Source organism: Leuciscus leuciscus (assembly GCF_965113295.1).
Source record: "Leuciscus leuciscus genome assembly, chromosome: 2".
Lineage (NCBI taxonomy): Eukaryota > Metazoa > Chordata > Actinopteri > Cypriniformes > Leuciscidae > Leuciscus > Leuciscus leuciscus.
Window position 1 is genome coordinate 1,584,554 of NC_138726.1, and position 21,209 is coordinate 1,605,762.

Sequence of the window (21,209 nt, forward strand, 5' to 3'; positions counted from 1 at the left end):
GTTTGTATAATGAACATATTTGGATGTCCCTTTGTTCATTAAAGATTGTATTTGTTTAATTATATTACTAGACGTTTTTAAACTACATTACCCATAAGCCTCTATTACTGTGTCGATAGGACGGGTAAGTAAATTGTAGTTCATTGAAGTGTGTAGTTACACTATAGGGTTAGGGTTAGGATCTCGGTAAACGTGTAATTTCTTTCAATATAGAAATACCTCATTGATAACTGACAGTATTACTGACGTCATAACGACAGCAAAACATAGTTTGCGATATGGAGCGCTTTTTATTCTGACCTAAACGTTAGTCCAACCACAGTTTGTCCTTCTGGCGCCATGGAAACGTCAAAGCCTCGTCACACTTGTCCATATATGGTATTTACAGGCTCTTCCGACTTTTGATGTACGCAAGTCCAGGATATTTATTTATTTTGTTGTTGTTGTTATTTTTCACTGAAAGAAATACAACAACGCTTAATTTCCCTGATCATGTATGTATAAGTTCTGCAATAAATAATTAAAAAAACAGGCTCGTTCCGACTGAAGATAGGATGTAACCCTACATGGATATAATTACAAAAAGTAGCCTACTAGTTATTCTAGCATGCAGTATTTTGTTTTAAACAGATGTAAGGTAATCTCTTAATCAAATAAAATGCGTCTGTAACATTTAAAGATGATTGCACACACTTTGTACTAATTTCCCAAAATGTATTGATATGCCAAACTATTTAAAGACTTTAATTTTTCTTTTCTTTATTAAAAAACAAACAAACCAGGAGCCACCAGAAAATACATTATTTTCTTCCCTTTGAAGAACACATTGTGCAGTTCTACCAGAAAGACTCGGGAGGCAAAATAACGTAACAAGTATGCATTTATTAACAGCCCAGCAAGCAAGTATTGAGATATAAAGTTCTTTGGCATTGGCCCCATGCGTAGCTCGCAATCCTCTGCATTTCCTGCCTGAAGACGAAGGCAGGGGCGCAGCCGACCCCCTGTGAGGTATGGGGAGAGACCATCCTGGTGGTGGTGGGGAGGATGGAGGTGAATGTAGGCGTCAGCATCTGTGAACTCAGACATGTGTAAGTACAGATTTTTTTTACTACAAGTTTTAGAACACGATTGGATAGATGAGAAGGTAATAAGTGACGTAACAATTGAGTCTTCCCGGCAGAACTTACGCTAAAGCTTTCATTTAATGAAAAATGCTAAAGTTTTTTTTTTTTTTTTTTAACACCATTAAGAAAATAAACACAAAAAGAGACTGGGTATTGTGCAAAAAACTTTAATGAACAAAAGCAAGAAAAAAAGAAAAAAAAAACCTCAAAAATAAACTTCCAAGTGAGAGTACAGGTGACTAGGCTGTCATGCTGAAAGCTGGTTGGGATCTGGGGACTTAGGCATAACATGTAGGAATTCACTGGCAGGCTCCCATGTGTCATCCCAGGTTTTGCCACTGTAAAATATCATAAGTGCACAACATTTCATTAGAACACAGAGGAAAAAAATAATAATAATCACTGTTGGGTTAAATTTAGAGAGTTTCTTGAAATGTATTGATGCTTGTTAAAGTAGCATTAACTCTGGTTAAGCCCAGTGGTGTAATGTAACTGAGTACATGTACTCAATTTACTTAATAACAAATTTGAGGTACTTGGACTTAATTGGTGTATTTTCATTTAGCACTTTTTTATACAACATTGCATCTCACAGGAAAATATGGTACTTTTTCCTAAACTACAATTGTCTGGCAGCTCTAGTTACACAATGTTCCACACAGTTCCTGTACATTGAAAGCCATGTATTTCCAAATTTACTGATTTCAAAATGTTTCTGATAAACTGAGGGATTAAGTTGTCATTAGTGGGATGAGGAAAATGTTATGTCATCTACAACAGTTTAGAACACAGATCTTATGTTTGATGTTCTTATGTTCCTTTGAAAATAACATTTCCAGCACATACAACAGGATTCTCCATCTTAGAAAAACTAACTTTTGACACATAAGAGTTTCAGATGCTGAAAAATTACCTTATGTGTGCATGAATCACTGCTACTTTTGTAATGCATTACCGAGTGGATGTCCTGCAGGCTCAATAAATAAGCTAGTTCAGAGCTAGAGCTAGCCGCTAGAGTACTTACTAGAAACAGAAAACATGATCACATCAGGACCATTTTATTGTCCATACATTGGCTGTCTGTCAGCTAATTTTAGAATTCTATTAATTACTCAGAAAGCACTGAATGGTGCAGCTCCTCATTACCTATAATCCATTGTGTTAATCACAAAATTCCAGGATATTACAAATAGAATATTCTAAATGAAGACAAGGAGGTAGATCATTCTCCCATTTGTCTTTAAAATTATGGAATAGTCTTCCGAGCATTCCAAATTAGGACACACTCTCTCAGTCCAGACTAAAGACAATCCAGAGATATTTGTCTTTAATTCAAATTTCAATTCAATTCAAATTTATTTGTATAGCGCTTTTCACAATACATATTGTTTCAAAGCAGCTTTAGTCTGGACTGAGAGAGTGTGTCTGAATTTGGAATGCACGGAAGACTATTCCATCATTTTTCATCATCGGAATGCATGTCCTAAATGTTCTGAGTACTGACAATCGACCTCACTCCAGTTTCTCTAAAGACTACCTCAGAGGATGATTTACTGACGGGATCAACTACAGGACCAGGGAGTTTTCTCTTGCCACAGACAACACTGACATGAACATCCATGCTGCTTGCAAGAAACCAGTTGAACTTTGCCTACATTGTATTAGTCATGGAATGGACTAATTTGCATTGCAATGGAATTAAATAATTAATAAAACATAACTTACCACACAGTGCAAGGCAACCAGTGGACTCTCAATTCGGCTTTCCCCTACACACACAAACACAAGTAATAAGTATTCTAACTGTTTAAGCAATCAATGAATAGGGCATAACATATTGTTGTATTATCCTTGAAAGGTCAGAATCAGTCATTGAGATAAGAAAGCAGCCTAACAGAACATATTTTACCTCATTTATCCGTTCCCCAGTTATACGATCAAAAAGGAACACCTTCTGCCTACTACATTTTCGGCAACCTGAAAAAATGAAAAAACAAGGAAAGCTTATTAAACCATGAATGCCATGCTTTGTAGCTGAATCAGTCCATATTTATAATTTCACATGTGAGGCGATATGCAGTCCTTTCCATTCATGTCAAAGTGAATTTGTCCCTGAATTTATGTCAATCAAGCAAAAAGTACAGGATTGGTTTTCCCAAAGTCCTCTTAGCTTAAGTCAGGGATTGACATTAACCACTGCCCTTGGACATTGGCCACAGCTAAATAACTAGATACTGTGAACTGGCTACCAATGATTCGGTAAGCCGATGAATCTAATTTACATTAAGTCAACTGTGACTGGGAGCAAATTTATTAACAGTGTAGAGCAGTGGTTCTCAACTCCAGTCCTCGGGACCCGCTGCTCTGCACATTTTGTATGTCTCCCTTATTTAACACACCCGAATCAGATCATCAGCTCGTTAAGAGAGACTCCATGAACTGAACTGAACTGAGTGTGTCAGATAAGAGAGACATACAAAATGTGCAGAGCAACAGGTCCCGAGGACTGGAGTTGAGAACCACTGGTGTAGAGTAAGTATGTACTATGCAAAAAGTTACCTTTTCTTCTGTTCTTCACACGTGGCCCCTCCGGACTCAAAGACGTGGGAATGGAAGAGGCAGATGGATGAGAGACAGAGGCAGAATAGTGTGAAGAGGTAGAGGTGTTTGTCCTTTTCATTTGTCGCAAAGACAGTGGAGGTGGCGAAGAAACTGAAGGAAGAATAGTTGTAAAAGTAGAAGAGGAAGTAGGAAAGAGAGAGGTTGGAGAGAGTTGGGAAGACAGAGGAACAAGGTCAAGAACAAATACTGTCTCAGACTCCTTGAGAGTCACGGTTTGACTCTCCTCCGCGGTTTGACTCTCCTCAGCGGTTTGACTCTCCTCAGCGGTTTGACTCTCCTCAGCGGTTTGACTCTCCGCCGCCGCGGTTTGACTCTCCTCCGCGGTTTGACTCTCCTCCGCGGTTTGACTCTCCTCCGCCGCGGTTTGACTCTCCTCCGCGGTTTGACTCTCCTCCGCGGTTTGACTCTCCTCCGCGGTTTGACTCTCCTCCGCGGTTTGACTCTCCTCCGCCGCGGTTTGACTCTCCTCCGCGGTTTGACTCTCCTCCGCGGTTTGACTCTCCTCCGCGGTTTGACTCTCCTCAGCGGTTTGACTCTCCGCCGCCGCGGTTTGACTCTCCTCCGCGGTTTGACTCTCCGCCGCCGCGGTTTGACTCTCCTCCGCCGCGGTTTGACTCTCCTCCGCGGTTTGACTCTCCTCCGCCGCGGTTTGACTCTCCTCCGCAGTTTGACTCTCCGCCGCCGCGGTTTGACTCTCCTCCGCGGTTTGACTCTCCTCCGCCGCGGTTTGACTCTCCTCCGCGGTTTGACTCTCCTCCGCCGCGGTTTGACTCTCCTCCGCGGTTTGACTCTCCTCCGCCGCGGTTTGACTCTCCTCCGCGGTTTGACTCTCCTCCGCCGCGGTTTGACTCTCCTCCGCGGTTTGACTCTCCTCCGCCGCGGTTTGACTCTCCTCCGCAGTTTGACTCTCCGCCGCCGCGGTTTGACTCTCCTCCTCCGCGGTTTGACTCTCCTCCGCGGTTTGACTCTCCTCCGCCGCGGTTTGACTCTCCGCCGCCGCGGTTTGACTCTCCGCCGCCGCGGTTTGACTCTCCTCCGCGGTTTGACTTTCTGGTTGCTGTGCTGTGGAGGTTGCTATAATACAAATTTACTTTCATTTAAAATCTGTACATATTAACAAAGAAATATAGATGTATTCTAAATATTCATAATTTCTAAACCAAAACATTACTTACATTTTGTCAAGATAAATTCATAGGCCCTCCGCATCTTCTCCAAAAGAATTTTAGTGACAGGAGTGGGGTCCAGATGGGTAATTATTTCTGCAACCCATTTATTCGAAGCCCTTTTATCTGGCTTGCCAATAAATAAAATCGGCTTGTATCCCACAGCTTCAAGTTTACTCACCTGAAATGAACAAAAGCAGAAATAACACATTAGTTAAACAAACCCACTGAATTATTCTAAACATCAATACTGTATAAAGCAATTTTAATTTAAGGACATTTAATGGAGTTGGAGTACAATGCAAGAAAATGTGTCGTAACCTGTTTCATTATAATTATTTTAGAAGAAACATTACTGAATAATGAACTGTATACAATCAATGGCCAGTTTCAGATAAAGCCAGAGGTACTCCTGCAGTTTCTGCCATTGCCATCATGACTTACTTACTTGACAGAGAACACAACTTATTGTTTCTCTTTAGCACAATTTATAGGTAAAGATGGATTCTTCTATGTATTAAATAATAAGACTATGTTTTTAAAGGCCAGATCACATTGGTACTTATCTGATATTCAGTATGAGAAAAACACGGGCTTTCAACTTCACTTCACGTAACACTAACTTGTGAAATATTAATACTTTTACTTACTGCAATACGGGCAGAATCAATTATACGCCCAGCATTTCTGCATTTAAGGACAGATTTCCCCCATTGGCTATCCAGTGACACCACTTTTTCTTTAATTTTCTTTTTGGTGGACAGGCTTGCAAAACAGACATGGCAAGTTTTCCTGCTTGCCTGATTGGGAGTCTGGCAAGAAGGGCAGGGCCTGAATTTGGGCCTTGTCATGACTAGACACCAAATATACACAAAAACAGACAGAAAGACTCACAACAAAGAGATGGACAGATAAAACAAATATATATGTGTAAACAGAGATAGAGAGAGAGAGAGAGAGAGAGCGAGAGAGAGAGAGACTGATGAGTACAGGTTAACAAGACGGACGTGGCTCTTAAAAGTGCCTTTGTTTGTGTGTGTGTGTGTGTGTGTGTGTGTGTGTGTGTGTGTGTGTGTGTGTGTGTGTGTATGTGTGTGTGTGTGTGTATGTATATGTGGTGTGGGGTTAGAATAAAATGAAATTGAAGCTGCCAAATTTGAAGGACCTAAAGGAAAAAACAACAACAGATTTGAACATTTTACACCAGTATTCTCTTCATCTGTGTTGCCAGAATGGGCTAGAGTGTATTGATTTTATACAGTTCAATAAACAAGAAGTTAATATTGTTAATTACATTTTAGACCAAAAAAATTAATAATGTAAGTTTTGCTCTATTTCGCCAAAAAAAGCCAAAGCCACAGCAGAACTTTTAAATATATATACCCATATATATATATATGAATCAGTCAATAAGTTATACTTATTACATTAATTATACACATTAATTGTTTTATTTCATATTGAAAACTTGTGATGAGCCACAAGGTTGTAGTTATGAATTAATCTGTATTAATTTGTTTATTATAGATTTATTTGGGTGTTTATTATATAATTTTGTGTGGATTTTAAACAATTACTGGGCTGTAAAACAAACCAATCTGGCAACACCGTTCTTCATCTGAACATTTATAATGTTGGATAATAATTGTGGGCCAATGTAATACTGGAAATCTTACATTCCCCTATAATTGCACCTTGCATGATTATATGCGACAAAAATTAACTTTCAGTATTTGATTAGCTAACTTTGCTAGCCTGCACATTTGGTGTAGCAAGCTATATGTTTTACTTTTAATAATGTCTTCATTATCAGTTATCTTCAATATCATTTACCGTCATAAGAAAAAATTGCCACCTTACACGTCTAAAGGTTCTAAACACAACTTATTGTCCTGATTCAAAAGTTTTTGATGTGTACATTTAAGAATAGTATCCATCTCTATTAATTAACTCTTCTACTTACCGAGTGGAAAATCGCAATGGACCTTGGGATCGCCCCATACAGTGACGTCAGCGTTATTAATTAAGAGGATTTAATAAATATAAATAAATAAATAAACAAAACTTTGATTAATTGAACACAATCGTAGCATATTATATTTATTAACATCAACAAACAACCTCCGATAAAAATACGTTATCCAGCATGCTCTAGTTAAAGCAGACAGTGTCACTTAACGTTACCTATGGCAAGAAAACGCTTAAATGCTTACTTGAACGCGCCATGGAGTGTTGTTAAACTCACCTCTGAATGCCGTTTTACCTGCAGTTGAGCGTTGTTTTGGTTAAACTCACCTCTGAATGCCGTTATACCTGCGTTGTTAAACTCACCGCTGAATGCTGTTGCTCACCATGTGCGTTGTTAAACTCACCGCTGAATGCGGTTGCTCACCATATGCGTTGTTAAACTCACCGCTGAATGCTGTTGCTCACCAATATGCGTTGTTAAACTCACCGCTGAATGCGGTTGCTCACCACAATGAGCGTTGTTAAACTCACCGCTGAATGCTGTTGCTCACCATATGCGTTGTTAAACTCACCGCTGAATGCAGTTGCTCACCACAATGAGCGTTGTTAAACTCACCGCTGAATGCTGTTGCTCACCACAATGAGCGTTGTTAAACTCACCGCTGAATGCTGTTGCTCACCACAATGAGCGTTGTTAAACTCACCGCTGAATGCTGTTGCTCACCATGTGCGTTGTTAAACTCACCGCTGAATGCAGTTGCTCACCACAATGAGCGTTGTTAAACTCACCGCTGAATGCTGTTGCTCACCACAATGAGCGTTGTTAAACTCACCGCTGAATGCTGTTGCTCACCACAATGAGCGTTGTTAAACTCACCGCTGAATGCAGTTGCTCACCACAATGAGCGTTGTTAAACTCACCGCTGAATGCAGTTGCTCACCACAATGAGCGTTGTTAAACTCACCGCTGAATGCTGTTGCTCACCACAATGAGCGTTGTTAAACTCACCGCTGAATGCTGTTGCTCACCACAATGAGCGTTGTTAAACTCATCGCTGAATGCTGTTGCTCACCACAATGAGCGTTGTTAAACTCATCGCTGAATGCAGTTGCTCACCATATGCGTTGTTAAACTCACCGCTGAATGCAGTTGCCTATGAACGCGCTAAACCTTTGCGCAGAGGGCACTTTGATATCAGATTGCGAGAGGTTTTGAACATCACAAACTAGTTGGAGGGCCAGATAAAGATAATCTGGGGGCTGCCATTTGACTAGAACCTGGCATAGATCATTTACTGTAGATTATTCCTTTTAATTTTGTATTTATTGTAGTCTCGACCCATTCATCGCAGACAACGGGCTGCGTTATGCTTACCCAAAACGTCAAATTTCAACGCCGCAGGCTCCAGTTCAGAGTTCTATAGAAGTCTATCGGACTACCCTGCACGTTGAAAATTGACGCTAAAGGTATACCCAGATCGTTGAAAAGTGACGCCAAGGGGTCCTGGCCAAGCGTCCATATGTGACGAGTTGGGAGTGAGAATGTGTTAGGCAAAACGCCGTAACATCATGTTTGGTCAAAAATGAGTTAGTGTCATTTTTGTGGTATTTGAGAATCATGTGAATAAATATTGTGAGTCAATTTGATTGTTTTAATGAGAAAATAAAGAGCTATGACAAGACAACCGTAACTTCCAAAACCATACGAGAAACCACAGCAGAACGCCGTAACAGTTGTTATGGCTCTTTGCCTTTGTTCCAGCACGCTGAAGCTTAGTTAAGGTGTTCTGACTTTGTTTAGCCAGGCATCAAGAGAGATGTTACGGTGCCGCTGTGATGTTACTGTACTCTGGCTTTGTCATACTGTCAAAGTTTGCAGCTCTTTAATTGTCACCAAACCACGTAACATACACACGACACATCTTTGGCCAGACAAACTGCTCCAAGTATGCAATCAGAAACAAAGCAAGGTGAACAAGCCATACTTAGATGGTATGCAAGCTAATAGGTTGTCATAAATGTTGTTATTTTCGTTCAGGGCGATGGTTCAGATCTATCAATGTCAGTGACAGCCCAGAGCTAGCTAAATTGAATCTGTGTCACGTAAAGGCCTATTTATACTTCTGCGTCGAACTTACGCCGTAGCATCGTCGTAGGCTGTGTTTAGTGCGCGTACCCTGACGCGCACCTCTCCAAAAATGAAACAACGCGCCAATTCTACGCAGACGCAAGCGCTGTGATTGGCCTGCTAGAACCCCTCCCTCGGGTTTCACATGGTCCCTCTGCATGAGTACATTTACATTTACATTTATTCATTTAGCAGACGCTTTTATCCAAAGCGACTTACAAATGAGAACAATAGAAGCAGTTAAACTAACAGTAGGACAACAATATGCAAGTGCTGTGACCCCTCTCAGTTTAATCCAACGCAGTTTTTTTTTTTCTTTTTTATAGAACAGAATAGAATAGAGTAGTAGAGAAAGTGTTAGTATTACTAGATCAAGTGCTGTCGAAAAAGAAGCGTCTTCAGCCGTTTCTTGAAAGTGGCTACGGACTCAGCAGCTCTGGTTGAGTTAGGCAGATCATTCCACCAGCAGGGAACAGTCATGGTAAAGGTCCGAGAAAGAGATTTTGTGCCTCTTTGAGATGGCACCACAAGACGTCGTTCACTTGCAGAGCGCAAGTTCCTGGATGGCACGTAAGTCTGAAGTAGTGAGTTAAAGTAAAAGGGAGCAGAACCAGTGGTTGTTCTGTAGGCAAACGTCAGTGACTTGAATTTGATGCGAGCGGCAACTGGCAACCAGTGTAATTTTGTGAGCAGATGAGTGACGTGTGCCCTTTTCGGCTTGTTAAAGACCACTCTAGCTGCGGCGTTCTGGATCAGTTGCAGAGGTTTGACTGTGCAAGCTGGAAGACCAGCCAGGAGAGTGTTACAATAGTCAAGTTTGGATAAAACAAGCGCTTGGACAAGGAGTTGAGTAGCATGTTCTGATAGGAAGGGCCTGATCCTACTAATGTTGTACAAGGCGAATCTACATGACCGGGCAGTTCTAGCAATGTGGTCTGTGAAGTTTAATTGATCATCAATTACCACACCAAGGTTTCTGACTGACCTAGATGGAGTAATTGCGCATCAACGCGGACAACGACGCAGAAGTATAAATTAAAACCAACGCGTTGCCTACAGCGTAGAGGCTCCGACGCAGAAGTATAAATAGGCCTTAAAGGGATAGTTCACTTTGAAATTAATTTTTGGTATGTTTTAGCTTACCTCAAGGGCATCCAAGATGTAGGTGTCTTTTTTCCGCAGTAGTTTCAATTTTGATATTTTTAGGTCAAACCGTTCTTGTCTGTCAGTCATATAATGCAGGTCTATGGTCACTGTCTCAAACAGCATGCACAGAGTCCAAATTAAAACAACTCGCCGTCGTCCAAATTAAACAATTCCCCAATGTAAGTACACATTGATGGCCTAAGACACGAAACGAGCGGTTTGTGTGAGAAAACGAACAGTATTTATATCGTTATTACCACTTATACACAGCCATGTCCAAGTGATCTGATCTGACGTGTACGCAGACTGGTGCATAGATATATACACTAGATGTCGCCTTAAAGACATTCGTTCCAATGAACTGCCGTAGACAAGGTGACATCTAGGGGGGTCTGGGAGGATTCAGTCTCTTAGCTCCTCTAAGGAAGCGGATGACCAATTCGTTCCTTCCTATTGACTGACCAAGCGTTGTTCCTGAGAACGCTGCTATAGCCGCCACATAAACTTTGAGCGTGGAAGGGGCCCTGCCCTTATCCAACAGCTCTTGTAGGAAGGAAAGCACCTCCGTCACTCCACAGTCTGTAGGTGACACGTCACGGGCTGTGCACCAGCCCGAAAACACTGACCATTTCGAGGAGTAGAGCCGTCTCGTAGACGGAGCTCTAGCCTGCGTGATCGTGTTTAATACTCCTTTAGGGAGTCCAACATGTACCCGTTGATGGCCCAGACATGAAGGGACCACAATTCCGGGTGAGGATGCCAGATCGAGCCGTGGGCCTGAGAGAGGAGGTCTCTCCTCACTGGTACTGGCCACGGGACAGTGCTTGCTAACTGCATCACGACTGGGAACCAAGGTTGGTTTTCCCAGAACGGTGCCACCAGCAGTACTGAGCATCCTTCTTCCCTGATCCGTTCTATCACCTGAGGCAGGAGAGAGACGGGGGGAAAAGCATAAAGCGGGCGGCGGGGCCACACATGAGCCAGCGCGTCCCTGCTCTTGGAGAAAAATTCCGGACAGTGAGCGTTTTCTTGAGACGCGAACAGGTCTACTTCCGCTCTGCCGAATTTCTTCCACAGCAGTTGGACTGTCTGTGGGTGTAAAGACCATTCGCTGCCGGAACATTGTTCCTGGACAGTCTGTCTGGTCCTATATTCAGGATCCCAGGCACGTGCGCTGCTCTGAGCGAGCGCAGGTTGCGCTGAGCCCATACCAGGAGGCGTTCTGCTAGCCTGTACAGGTTCCTAGACCTGAGGCCGCCCTGGCGATTTATGTAGGACACCACAGACACGTTGTCCGAGCGGACCAGGACGTGGCGTCCTTTTATTTGGGGACAAAAACGTTGACTACTGCCAGCATTTCGAGGCAGTTTATGTGCAGGAGCCTCTCCCGTTCCGACCACTGGCCGAAGAACGGTCTGCCCTCGAGCAGCGCTCCCCATCCCGAGGTGGACGCGTCCGTGGACACCACTTTCACCCTCGAGGAAGTCCCCAGGCGCACACCTGACTGGTACCAGTCGTTTGCTCTCCAAGGTTTCAGAGCTGTGACGCACTTCTGATTGACCTTGAGGCGAATCAAACCGGATGCCCACGCTAGGCGTGGGACTCGTGCTTTCAGCCAAAACTGCAGCGGGCGCATGCGGAGCAGGCCCAGCTGGAGTACTGATGATGCTGCGGCCATGAGACCCAGCATCTTCTGAAATCTCTTGAGCGGGACAGACGCGCCGCAGCGGAACGAGTTCGCTGTGCGTTGAATGTCGACCGCGCGCTGTGGCATTAGTCGCGCTATCATGGACAGCGAGTCCAACTCTGTGCCCAGGAAAGATATCTTCTGACTGGGTGACAGAGAGCTCTTCGCCTAATTGACAATGAGACCCAAATTCTCGAGGTGATCGAGTAAAACGGTCGTGTGTTCTATGAGCACTGCGCGAGATTGCGCTAGAATCAGCCAATCGTCCAAATGGTTCAGTACTCGCACGCCTCTCGTTCTGAGGGGTGCGAGCGCCGCATCCATGCACTTCGTAAATGTACGGGGTGCCAGGGATAAGCCGAACGGCAGGACTGTGTACTGATATGCCTGGCCCTCGAAGGCGAATCTCAAATATCGCCTGTGACGTGACGCTATCTGTATTTGAAAATACGCGTCTTTCAGATCTATTGACACAAACCAATCTCCTTGGCGAACCTGCGCGAGGATTTGTCTGGTTGTGAGCATCCTGAACCGTCGCTTCACAAGCACTCTGTTCAGTTGCCTTAGATCTAGTATGGGTCTGAGACCCCCGTCTTTTTTCGGTACCAGGAAGTATCTGCTGTATAGCCCTCCTTCGCTCTGAACTTGAGAGAGAGGCTCTATGGCCCCTTTGTTCAATAGTTTCGCCACTTCGGCTCGAAGTAAATGTGCTACTTCTGTTTTACCGTGGTCTCGACGCGCGCCGTATAGAGGCGAGGGCGTCGGCGAAACTGCAGCGAATAGCCTCTTTTTATAATGTTTAGCACCCACTTCGAAACCCCAGGCAGCTTTGCCCATGCATCTGCATGAATAGCTAGGGGTTGAATACGAAGCGTGCTCCGTTCGCTCAGCGATGGAGAGGCTTCGGTGTGCTGTAACACAAGCGTCGCGCTCGTGACATTTGAGGCAGGGGCGCGCTGATAACAGCGGGCAGATTACCCGTGCTCGACTCCTCTGCGGCGGTCAACCGAGAGGGGGAGGGCTGGGCGAGTCCCGTAGGAACTGTCATGCCTGTGCATGGATGTGGGCGCGGGATAGCGGGCACATTTACCACACCGAAAGCATTGATCGCTTGAGTGAAGCGAATGCACGTTGGTTTCGTTTTTACAGAAAACGTGAGACATGCATAACGTAGTGTTTGTGGGCACTGGGTAGTGGGCACATTTACCACGTTTGATGCGCAATCGATCTGAGTCGATTTATGTGCGCGAGCCCTGTGTGACGGGCTGTGCTTGTGTGTAGAGATGGGCACTGGGCAGTGGGCATTCTTTCTACACATAAAACACCATCGGCCGTGGCCGGGACACCAGAAAATTCTCACTTATGGGATTTATCTGGGTAGCCGTAAAAGCGGCGTTTGTGTGCAGGCAAGCGTGCTGCGTCGCCGACTTGTTTACTGCAGAATACACTGGAACAGTCACATTTACTGGAACTGAACGAGCGAGAAGTTGCCATAGAAACAGAGAGCGTCAACATGCTGGCGTTTATTGCAGGCCTGCGTGCATTACAACAGGCTTGTTCACTGCAATATTGACATTTCCAGTCGCCTGAATTTCAGAGGGGAATGAGAAATGTATAGGAAATGGAGGTCGGTCCGTCCGCAGCGGGACCAGAAAACTCTCTTTTCTCCTTACGCCAGTGACGCACGGAACACCATAGAAACGGTGTTTGGGTGCAGGCGAACGGGTTGTACAACGCGCTCATTGGCTGCAAAATACACTTCTGCAGTCGCCTTTTCAGGGAACTGACAGAGCGAGCATTGACGGCATAATTTTATCTGCCGGTAGACCCGGGATCGAACGCGGGTCTCTCGCACGCAAAAACCTGAGAGTCTGCCACTGGGCCACAGGGGGAGACACATTGTAACTCAGTTAGCGCGAGTATTATCAGAGAGCGTCAACGTGCTGGCGTTTGTTTGCAGGCATGCGTGTATTACAACAGGCTTGCTCACTGCAATACTGACATTTCCAGTCGCCCGAACTTCAGAGGGGAATGAGAAATGTACGAGAAAATGGAGGTCAGTCCGTCCGCGGCGGGACCAGAAACACTCTCTTTTCTCCTTACGCCAGTGACGCACGGAAACCATAGAAACGGTGTTTGGGTGCAGGCGAGCGGGTTGTACAACGCGCTCGTTGGCTGCAAAATGCACATCTGCAGTCGCCTTTCAGGGAACTGACAGAGGCGGCGGATGAGCAGTCTCGGAGAAGGATGCCAGGTGAGTCCTCAGAGTCACCATAGGCAGTAACTAGCTCGCAGTGAGGGCAGTCGCCGTCAGCGAGCGCGAGAGCTGCGTGATCCTCAGGAAAAGGGGCGTCTTCAAAAAGACGGCCAGCTCTTTTAGGCAATGAGAGTGTGTGTCGCGGCGGCGAGCACACACACATACATAAACACAGTAGCAGAGAAAAGGATATAACGGCGGAAAGCGCAGCAGGAAGGCAAGGAAGGCGACGTGGCCAGCGACTTCAGTGACTCGTCCCGCTGAAGGTGCTCTCTCTCAGACGGCGCGGCTTCTTCTCCAGCTCCAGCGATGCGTGTGCTTCGCTTGAAGGATGAAAAATCAGATAATAGCTGCCTGCGAGCGGTTTTTATAGGCCTAGACCACGCCCGTTTCGGCGGGACGTGACGCAGCGGGCGCGAAGCACCCTGATTGGGTCTGGCGTCACGCCAGGCCTCGCTCGATAGGCTGCTGCAGTTGCCGCAGAGCAGCCAATAAGCGCGCGAGCTGCCTCGCGTTCCGCAACGCGTTTTGCATTATTAAAAATTAAGGATAATTTTTTGGCTTCAATATCTCACGGAAAAGGATTTTCCCCTAGCGTAAGATATCTTACGCAGTACGAGAGACCTCTCGTAAGAGAACCAATTATTAAATACACAGGCATCCTACCTTTCCATGCAATCCGATATAATCCATGGAAGATCCATAATCCATAATCCATAGCAATGCACGTCATCTGCTGTATCCACAACAATCCATACGTGTTTGAGCCATATTTCCTTCTTGCAGGTGTTCATGTCAGATCGTACACAAATCCATATAGCACTAAGCTAGTTATCGCTAACGTTCGTACAAAGTAGGCTAACCTAAATGGTAAAAGTAATTCCAACTTTTTTTCGGTTGACTCTGTCTATATTATCTCAGAATTAAAAAGCAGTAATCCAAGTCGAGTTCGTTCGTTGACTGTGCATCTTGAGCAGTTTGGTGGCCCTTAACCCTTTAACTGTCACCACCCCCCACCCCTCCCCTCCCTTTTTTCGCATAGACATGAAAATCACTATCCAAACTTAAATGGTTGTAATTCAAGAATGCTTTGTAATAGACCTATGGACAAGTTGTGTTCCAAATTTTAGGTTGATATCTCAAAAAATTAGCTTTCAGTAAGATTTTTATTTGGGCGCAGTACCAAACTTTTTCACTAGATGGACAGCCAAGCTTCCTTACTGACCATATAACGGCGCCTCCATTTTCATATATGTTTTGAGTGATCTGAACCAAGTATTTCCATAATTTTCATACAATTTATGAAGTAGACATCCTATTCAGAAGTAGTATGGGTGGTTTGGCCTATATGATTTGAATTCAACCTCTAATAAACGCATAAAAAGAGCATATATGTGCTTTATAGCTGGCAGCCGCATCACAAATCGAGAATCCATCATATTTTTGTTTATATATATTTTAAAAAATCAGACTTTTTTTTAAAATAAAATTTAATTGGTGTTATTTTTTTAACTCTTGGTATGAAAACAAACTGAGGTTTCTACCAATCTTTCAAGATTTTTCATGTTTATTGCTATTTCAAAATAAAGGCCTAAACACGCCTAAAGAATATGAAATATTATTGTTGCAAATTGATAAATTACGGCTCCTCTGTAATTTATTTTAAAAACATTTGTATTCAATTATAATTAAATGATCTTTATTGTGAAAATATTTCTTGCATTTATTCATACTGTACATACTGTACTACAAAGTAACTTATCTGTCATACTGTTTAACTTTGTTAGTGTTGCCGCACTATCCTGATCATTATAGCACTAAATAGGAACAACCAAAGGTCTTCTATATAATTAAAAAAACATACCATGATGACTAGACCTTGGTTAGGTGTTCTTATAATGGATGTAAGTATGGGTAACAGCAAGCAAATATAGATTATGTCAGTTACTGCCTTTTGCCTTTGCACGACTCCTTATTTTTGGCATATGATACAAAGGCAGAGTACAGTAACTGCCAAACAAGGGTCAAAGGTCAATTTTGAGCTCAAGATTTTTTGCATACAAACATTTCTTCATTATAGCAACTAGTGGCGCTTTTCCACTGCATGGTACGGCTCGGTTCGGCTCGGTACGGTTCGACTCGGCGCGGAACGGTTCGGCTCGCTTCGCTTTTCCACTGTGTGGTACGACTCGGCTCGGTGCGGCACGGTTCGGTTCGCTTTAGCTCGGTTGCTTTTCCACTGCAGTTAGTACCGCTTCAAAGTGGGTGGGACTGATCGTTATAGTTGCCGTCTCTACTGCCATGACATCATCATATTAATGCAAATTTTTCATTCTGTGTTGCCCCATCCGCTCCTCGGCAATCAAAGTCTGCACCTCGTCCACTGACCACGATTCAGCCATTTCTTTTTTTGAAGTTTATACTCTTTCAAAACAAGTACTTTTAAAACAAGAGCTACAGCGTTGGCTGTTGTCTACTGGCTATTTAAATCTAGCGGGTTTAGTGTCTCGTGTCATAAATACAATGACGCTGGTAGAGATGATTCTGTCTGACCAATCAGTGATCTGCAGTGTTTTCACGTCACATTTTAGTATCGGTACGGTACGCTTGGAACCTCAACAGAGGTGGTACCATTTAAAGCGAGCCGAAGCGAGCCGTACCGTACCATGCAGTGGAAATGCGTCATAAGTGAGCCGTACCGAACCGAGCCGTACCGTACCGTACCGTACCGTACCGTACCGTACCGTACCATGCAGTGGAAAAGCGCCAAAGCGTGCCGTACCGAACCGAGCCGTACCGTACCATGCAGTGGAAAAGCGCCAAAGCGTGCCGTACCGAACCGAGCCGTACCGTACCATGCAGTGGAAAAGCGCCAAAGTGTGCCGTACCAAACCGAGCCGTACCGAACCATGCAGTGGAAAAGCGCCATAGTTGTCAAATTTTGGGAGTCCTACCTATAATACTTTTGTCTGGACAAAACAGAAACTTTAAAGTCATTTTTCTCAGTTTCACATTCTAGCGAGTTAAGGTCTTTTGCCTTTGCAGGGCAGTTTAAGTATAAGGACTCTAACCATCTGATTTTAAGTTATAATGCAAAAAAGTGAATTTGCTGCTAGAAGTAAAAAAAAAATGATCTGTACAGATTTAACAATGAATTTATGCTATATTTAATTCTGCTATATTTAAATCAGAGATACATGTGAAGGAAGACAAAATGATTAAAATACAGCATTGTGCATGGATCAGTTTGGATTTTTATACTCAGAGTTTCAAACCTTGTAAAATCTGTACCAAAAAACTGTAACAAACACATAAACGCATGTGTAACAAGAATCAATCAGAAATTCTGCAATTAGTTTTTTTTCCTTGTCTTTGCAAACAGTTGTCACAATTCGTAGCAAGAATACACACGAAGATGATGATTCAGGTACAAACAGTCTTAAAATAACTCTAAAGTTATCTCAAACAGAAGGCAGGCAGGCAAACAAACAAGAACGGACAACTGGAAAACACAGAAACTTAAATACACAGGCAGACGAGGTGATTAATGACAACAGCTGAGCGTAATGGCAAATCATATTAGTGACCAAGACAACAAAGCGGGAAAACTGAACAAAGGAAAACAGAAACTGATGAATGCAAACGTCTAGGTTACTAATGTAACCCCCGTTCCCTGAAGGAGGAAACGGAGACGTTACGTCGACACTGGCGTATTGGGGTCTCACCTGGGAGCCCAATCACCTTCAAGTGGCAACAAAACAAGCCAATGAACATTGGCCAGTGAGATGTGCATGCCTCGTCACACCTACCCGAACATACGCGTATAAATAGGACTGGCATTACTCACTTCATTCATGTTTTGGTGTGGAGCCGAAACAAGAGCTCGGCCATTCAGCTATGGTTCAGGGTTGTGGAAGGAGGATGTAACGTCTCCGTTCCATCCTTCAGGGAACAGGGGTTACATTAGTAGCCTAGACGTTCCCATTCAGTCAGTCAAAGCCACTGGAAAGCCCCAAAGCCACTGAACTGTGTTTTGAGTGTGAGATGCAGATGCTGGCAAGCTGGCGCGTACCGAGTTAGAAAACTGCGTTCACAATGCCGTAGCCTACCCAGCGCCCCATGTAAGCCAGAGTGATCCTCCACACCAGGAGGGATGGAAGGACAGGGTTTACTCTGGGGGTGGTCAAAGCTGCTGTTCCTACCCCAGGGAAGAGTGCTTCGGAACTCAATTCCCATTGTTTTTCAGCCATGACCAAAACTCTGGGGAAGCGTGCCCAATCCCAAAGGAGGGGAACGCTAGGGACACCACACCTTGCCTGAAGGGAGGTAACGTGTGGAATTACACATATGGACTGACCCGTGGGGCAGTGTTACATACGGAAGGTCTCTGTGGTAGATCCTACCTAGCCAGAGAGGAGCTTCTACGGCACAGACACAGAGCAGAACGGAACGGCCCAGGGAAAGACACGGGTTATCAACAGGGAAACCGCAATGTTGACAATACAGATATGGGATTACAGAGCGGGAATCACATCATATGGACATCTAGTCCGGCTGACCGGCCAGACATGATTGCCGAAGGATACTGGAGGAACTCAATCAGGGTTCGCCAAGAGGGGAACTCACCTGAAGAGCAAGTAGGCGATTGTAACCCCTGTTATGGGGCCGCAAGCAAGAGACCGAGCCAGTCTTCCCGTACATTACCTGTTCGTACTCAACACACAGGAAGAGACCGGCTCCACTCTGAGATTGCAGAATCTTGCGAATGTGTTGGGTGTTGGCCAACCCGCAGCTATGCAGATGTCTGCCAGAAATGCTCCGCACGCCAACGCCCAGGAGGCGGCAAAACCCTGAGTGGAGTGAGCCCTAACCCCGAGGGGGCTCGGCTCGCCTTGGGACTGGTAAGCCAAAGCCTTGGCATCCACTATCCAGTGTGCCAACCTCTGGAGAAAGCCTTTCCCTTCTGCTGACCACCAAAGCAAGAGCTGCTCTGAGCTTCTGAAGCTCTGTGTGTGGAACACATGGTCCACAAGAGACAGACCACAGGGTAAACACCCTCTGCTGACCTCACTAACACCTATTGTGTGCGTGAGACATAATTTGCAATTTGTGAACACAGAGCAGGATCGAGTGCAAGAGATAAGCATGAGGTTTTGAAAGAGTGACTAGTGTGATCAGTTTGGTTTTGTGTGCTAAGAGAAAATGGTTCCCTCGAAAAATAGTACCAAGGACGGAAAAAAGTGGAAGTAGAAGAAGACAAGACTAAAACAGAACAGTTTGAGTAGGCTTTCAGCTGAAATTGCAAAGTGTTTGGAATGATTGTTCATTGTAAATATTTTACTGCTACGGTTTTCTATATATTTCAAGATTATACTGCAGAAATGCACAAAATGTGCTGTCATTCTGTTTTGGAAAGTAGTGTGTTAACATTTGACAAATGTGCTGCACTAATATAGGGATTTTTAGGGTTTATGGATTTTGGAAGATGCTGTCATTAAATGAAATGAAAATGTTTTCACTGTTTAGTCCTCACAGACTTCTGTTTCGCTGACTGAGAGAAGAGTTTTGACTGTGGCTTCAGTTTTGACCGATGCGTGTTAGCAATGGAGAAAAAAAAAAAGAAGAAGCGGAGAATAACAGTTTGGGCTTAGATTCAAGATGGTAATGCAGACTGTATAAAGATTTTTGAAAAGATGACCATAATCAATGATACTTGTTATCAATTTAAACAAAAGTTTAGTCACCTTTATTTGTATAGCACTTTATACAATACAGACCGTTTCAAAAGCAACTTTACAGTGATAACAGGAAAATAAAAAAAAAGAGAGTAAATGCTGTTTTGACCAGAATCTTTTGCAGGAGCAGCACGCGCTATAGTGCTTTCACACATGCTGCGTTTGCAGTGCGTGTAACTGATCCGCGGCTGTACCACAAACACATACTCACTATTTGTATTTCAAATCCAGAAGTTATCAGCAACTTTTATTTAAAAAAACCCGTTTTTTGTCAGCATTGCAATTCTCTTTGTACACATATACACTCTTTAATAGAAGTATTCACGTTTAAACACAATTGAAACAACGTATTATTCAATGCATTACTTCTATATAATTATATATTAAGTTGCTCAAGCAAGTGGTAAAATATTTAACCATGCACTTATATTAAAATCGCATAAATGTTTAATTAAAACTTAAAATTGACAAAAACAGCCGACTCATACCCTTTCTTTTGCAGAATTTAAATCTTTATACAATAAATCTTGCATGTCACAAAGAACTTGTTTTTCCACCTCCACGAATGAGACGAGTGTGGTTCATGAAGTTGCCTTGTTGAAGTTAATTGTAGTTTTCCTTGATTTACCCCGGTCTTAAAGTAAAAAGATGACTGTGAAAAACAGTAGTATTTAATTAAATGCATTTATGGTGAGATTACTACATGTTATATAATTAAATGCATTTATGGTGAAATTACTACATTTTCAGGTCAATCTGTGTTCATTTTGACCACTGTTGTGGCAGTTTAATTCACTAAACAATCATCTTTGGCGTAAGAGACAGTCTGGAATCAAATGATCATTAAAAAGTAATTTATTCTTGCAAGAGGCCCAGTTGCCACACAGAAGTCACAAGTACAGTCTGTGGAACAAGTGCGACAAGGAGGGAGGGGCAGGCCAGTCTTTATACTCTGTTATTGTTATCTTCCAAGGTTCTTTAAACTCCAGAGATGGATAAGACACCACCAGTGATCCTATTATACTGAACTTTAGTTTAGCTTAACTTACTGCCTGCAAGTCCTAAATTGGACAGCCCTTTGACCTTAGGGGTCAGGGCTTCAGCCTTCAAAGCTCTCCCCCTCTTTCTCCTGCCTCACAGAAGTTCCACATCAATCATTATATCACATAGTCAGCAACACACATAGTAGTCAATCTAGTGTATGTTAATGAAAATGAAAGTAAGTAATGAAAATCAAAAATCTCCCATTACACCACGAAACATGTGTATCCGCATGCAGTGTGAAAGCTCTAACCTGTTAACATGGGTACGGAAAAAAATACGCACGTGAAACGGGCTTTACAGTTTTACTCCAGCAAAATATTCTTCTTTTTTTT

General features: G+C 43.6%; 1 protein-coding gene across 1 annotated transcript; it reads right to left on the reverse strand.

Annotated features, from left to right (window-relative positions):
• Window positions 1-648: 648 nt before the first annotated feature.
• On the reverse strand, window positions 649-6,411 carry LOC309492142 (uncharacterized protein). Its single transcript, XM_082160998.1, has 7 exons — window positions 5,563-6,411; window positions 4,922-5,093; window positions 4,288-4,820; window positions 3,684-3,969; window positions 3,034-3,101; window positions 2,850-2,893; window positions 649-1,462 (listed from the first exon to the last, which is right to left on the reverse strand). Exons 1-7 carry the CDS (start codon window positions 5,761-5,763, stop codon window positions 1,372-1,374), a joined length of 1,395 nt encoding a protein of 464 aa, XP_082017124.1. The 5' UTR covers window positions 5,764-6,411; the 3' UTR covers window positions 649-1,371.
• Window positions 6,412-21,209: the final 14,798 nt, after the last annotated feature.

What these genes read in the sequence shown, in the direction of transcription:
- LOC309492142 (XM_082160998.1), bottom strand. Translation starts at nt 5,763, where the DNA reads ATGACAAGGCCCAAATTCAGGCCCTGCCCTTCTTGCCAGACTCCCAAT. An exon ending in TTGATTCTGCCCGTATTGCA is followed by an intron (nt 5,094 to 5,562) that starts GTAAGTAAAAGT and finishes TGTTCATTTCAG; the next exon opens with GTGAGTAAACTTGAAGCTGT. An exon ending in TGTGAAGAACAGAAGAAAAG is followed by an intron (nt 3,102 to 3,683) that starts GTAACTTTTTGC and finishes TCATTTTTTCAG; the next exon opens with GTTGCCGAAAATGTAGTAGG.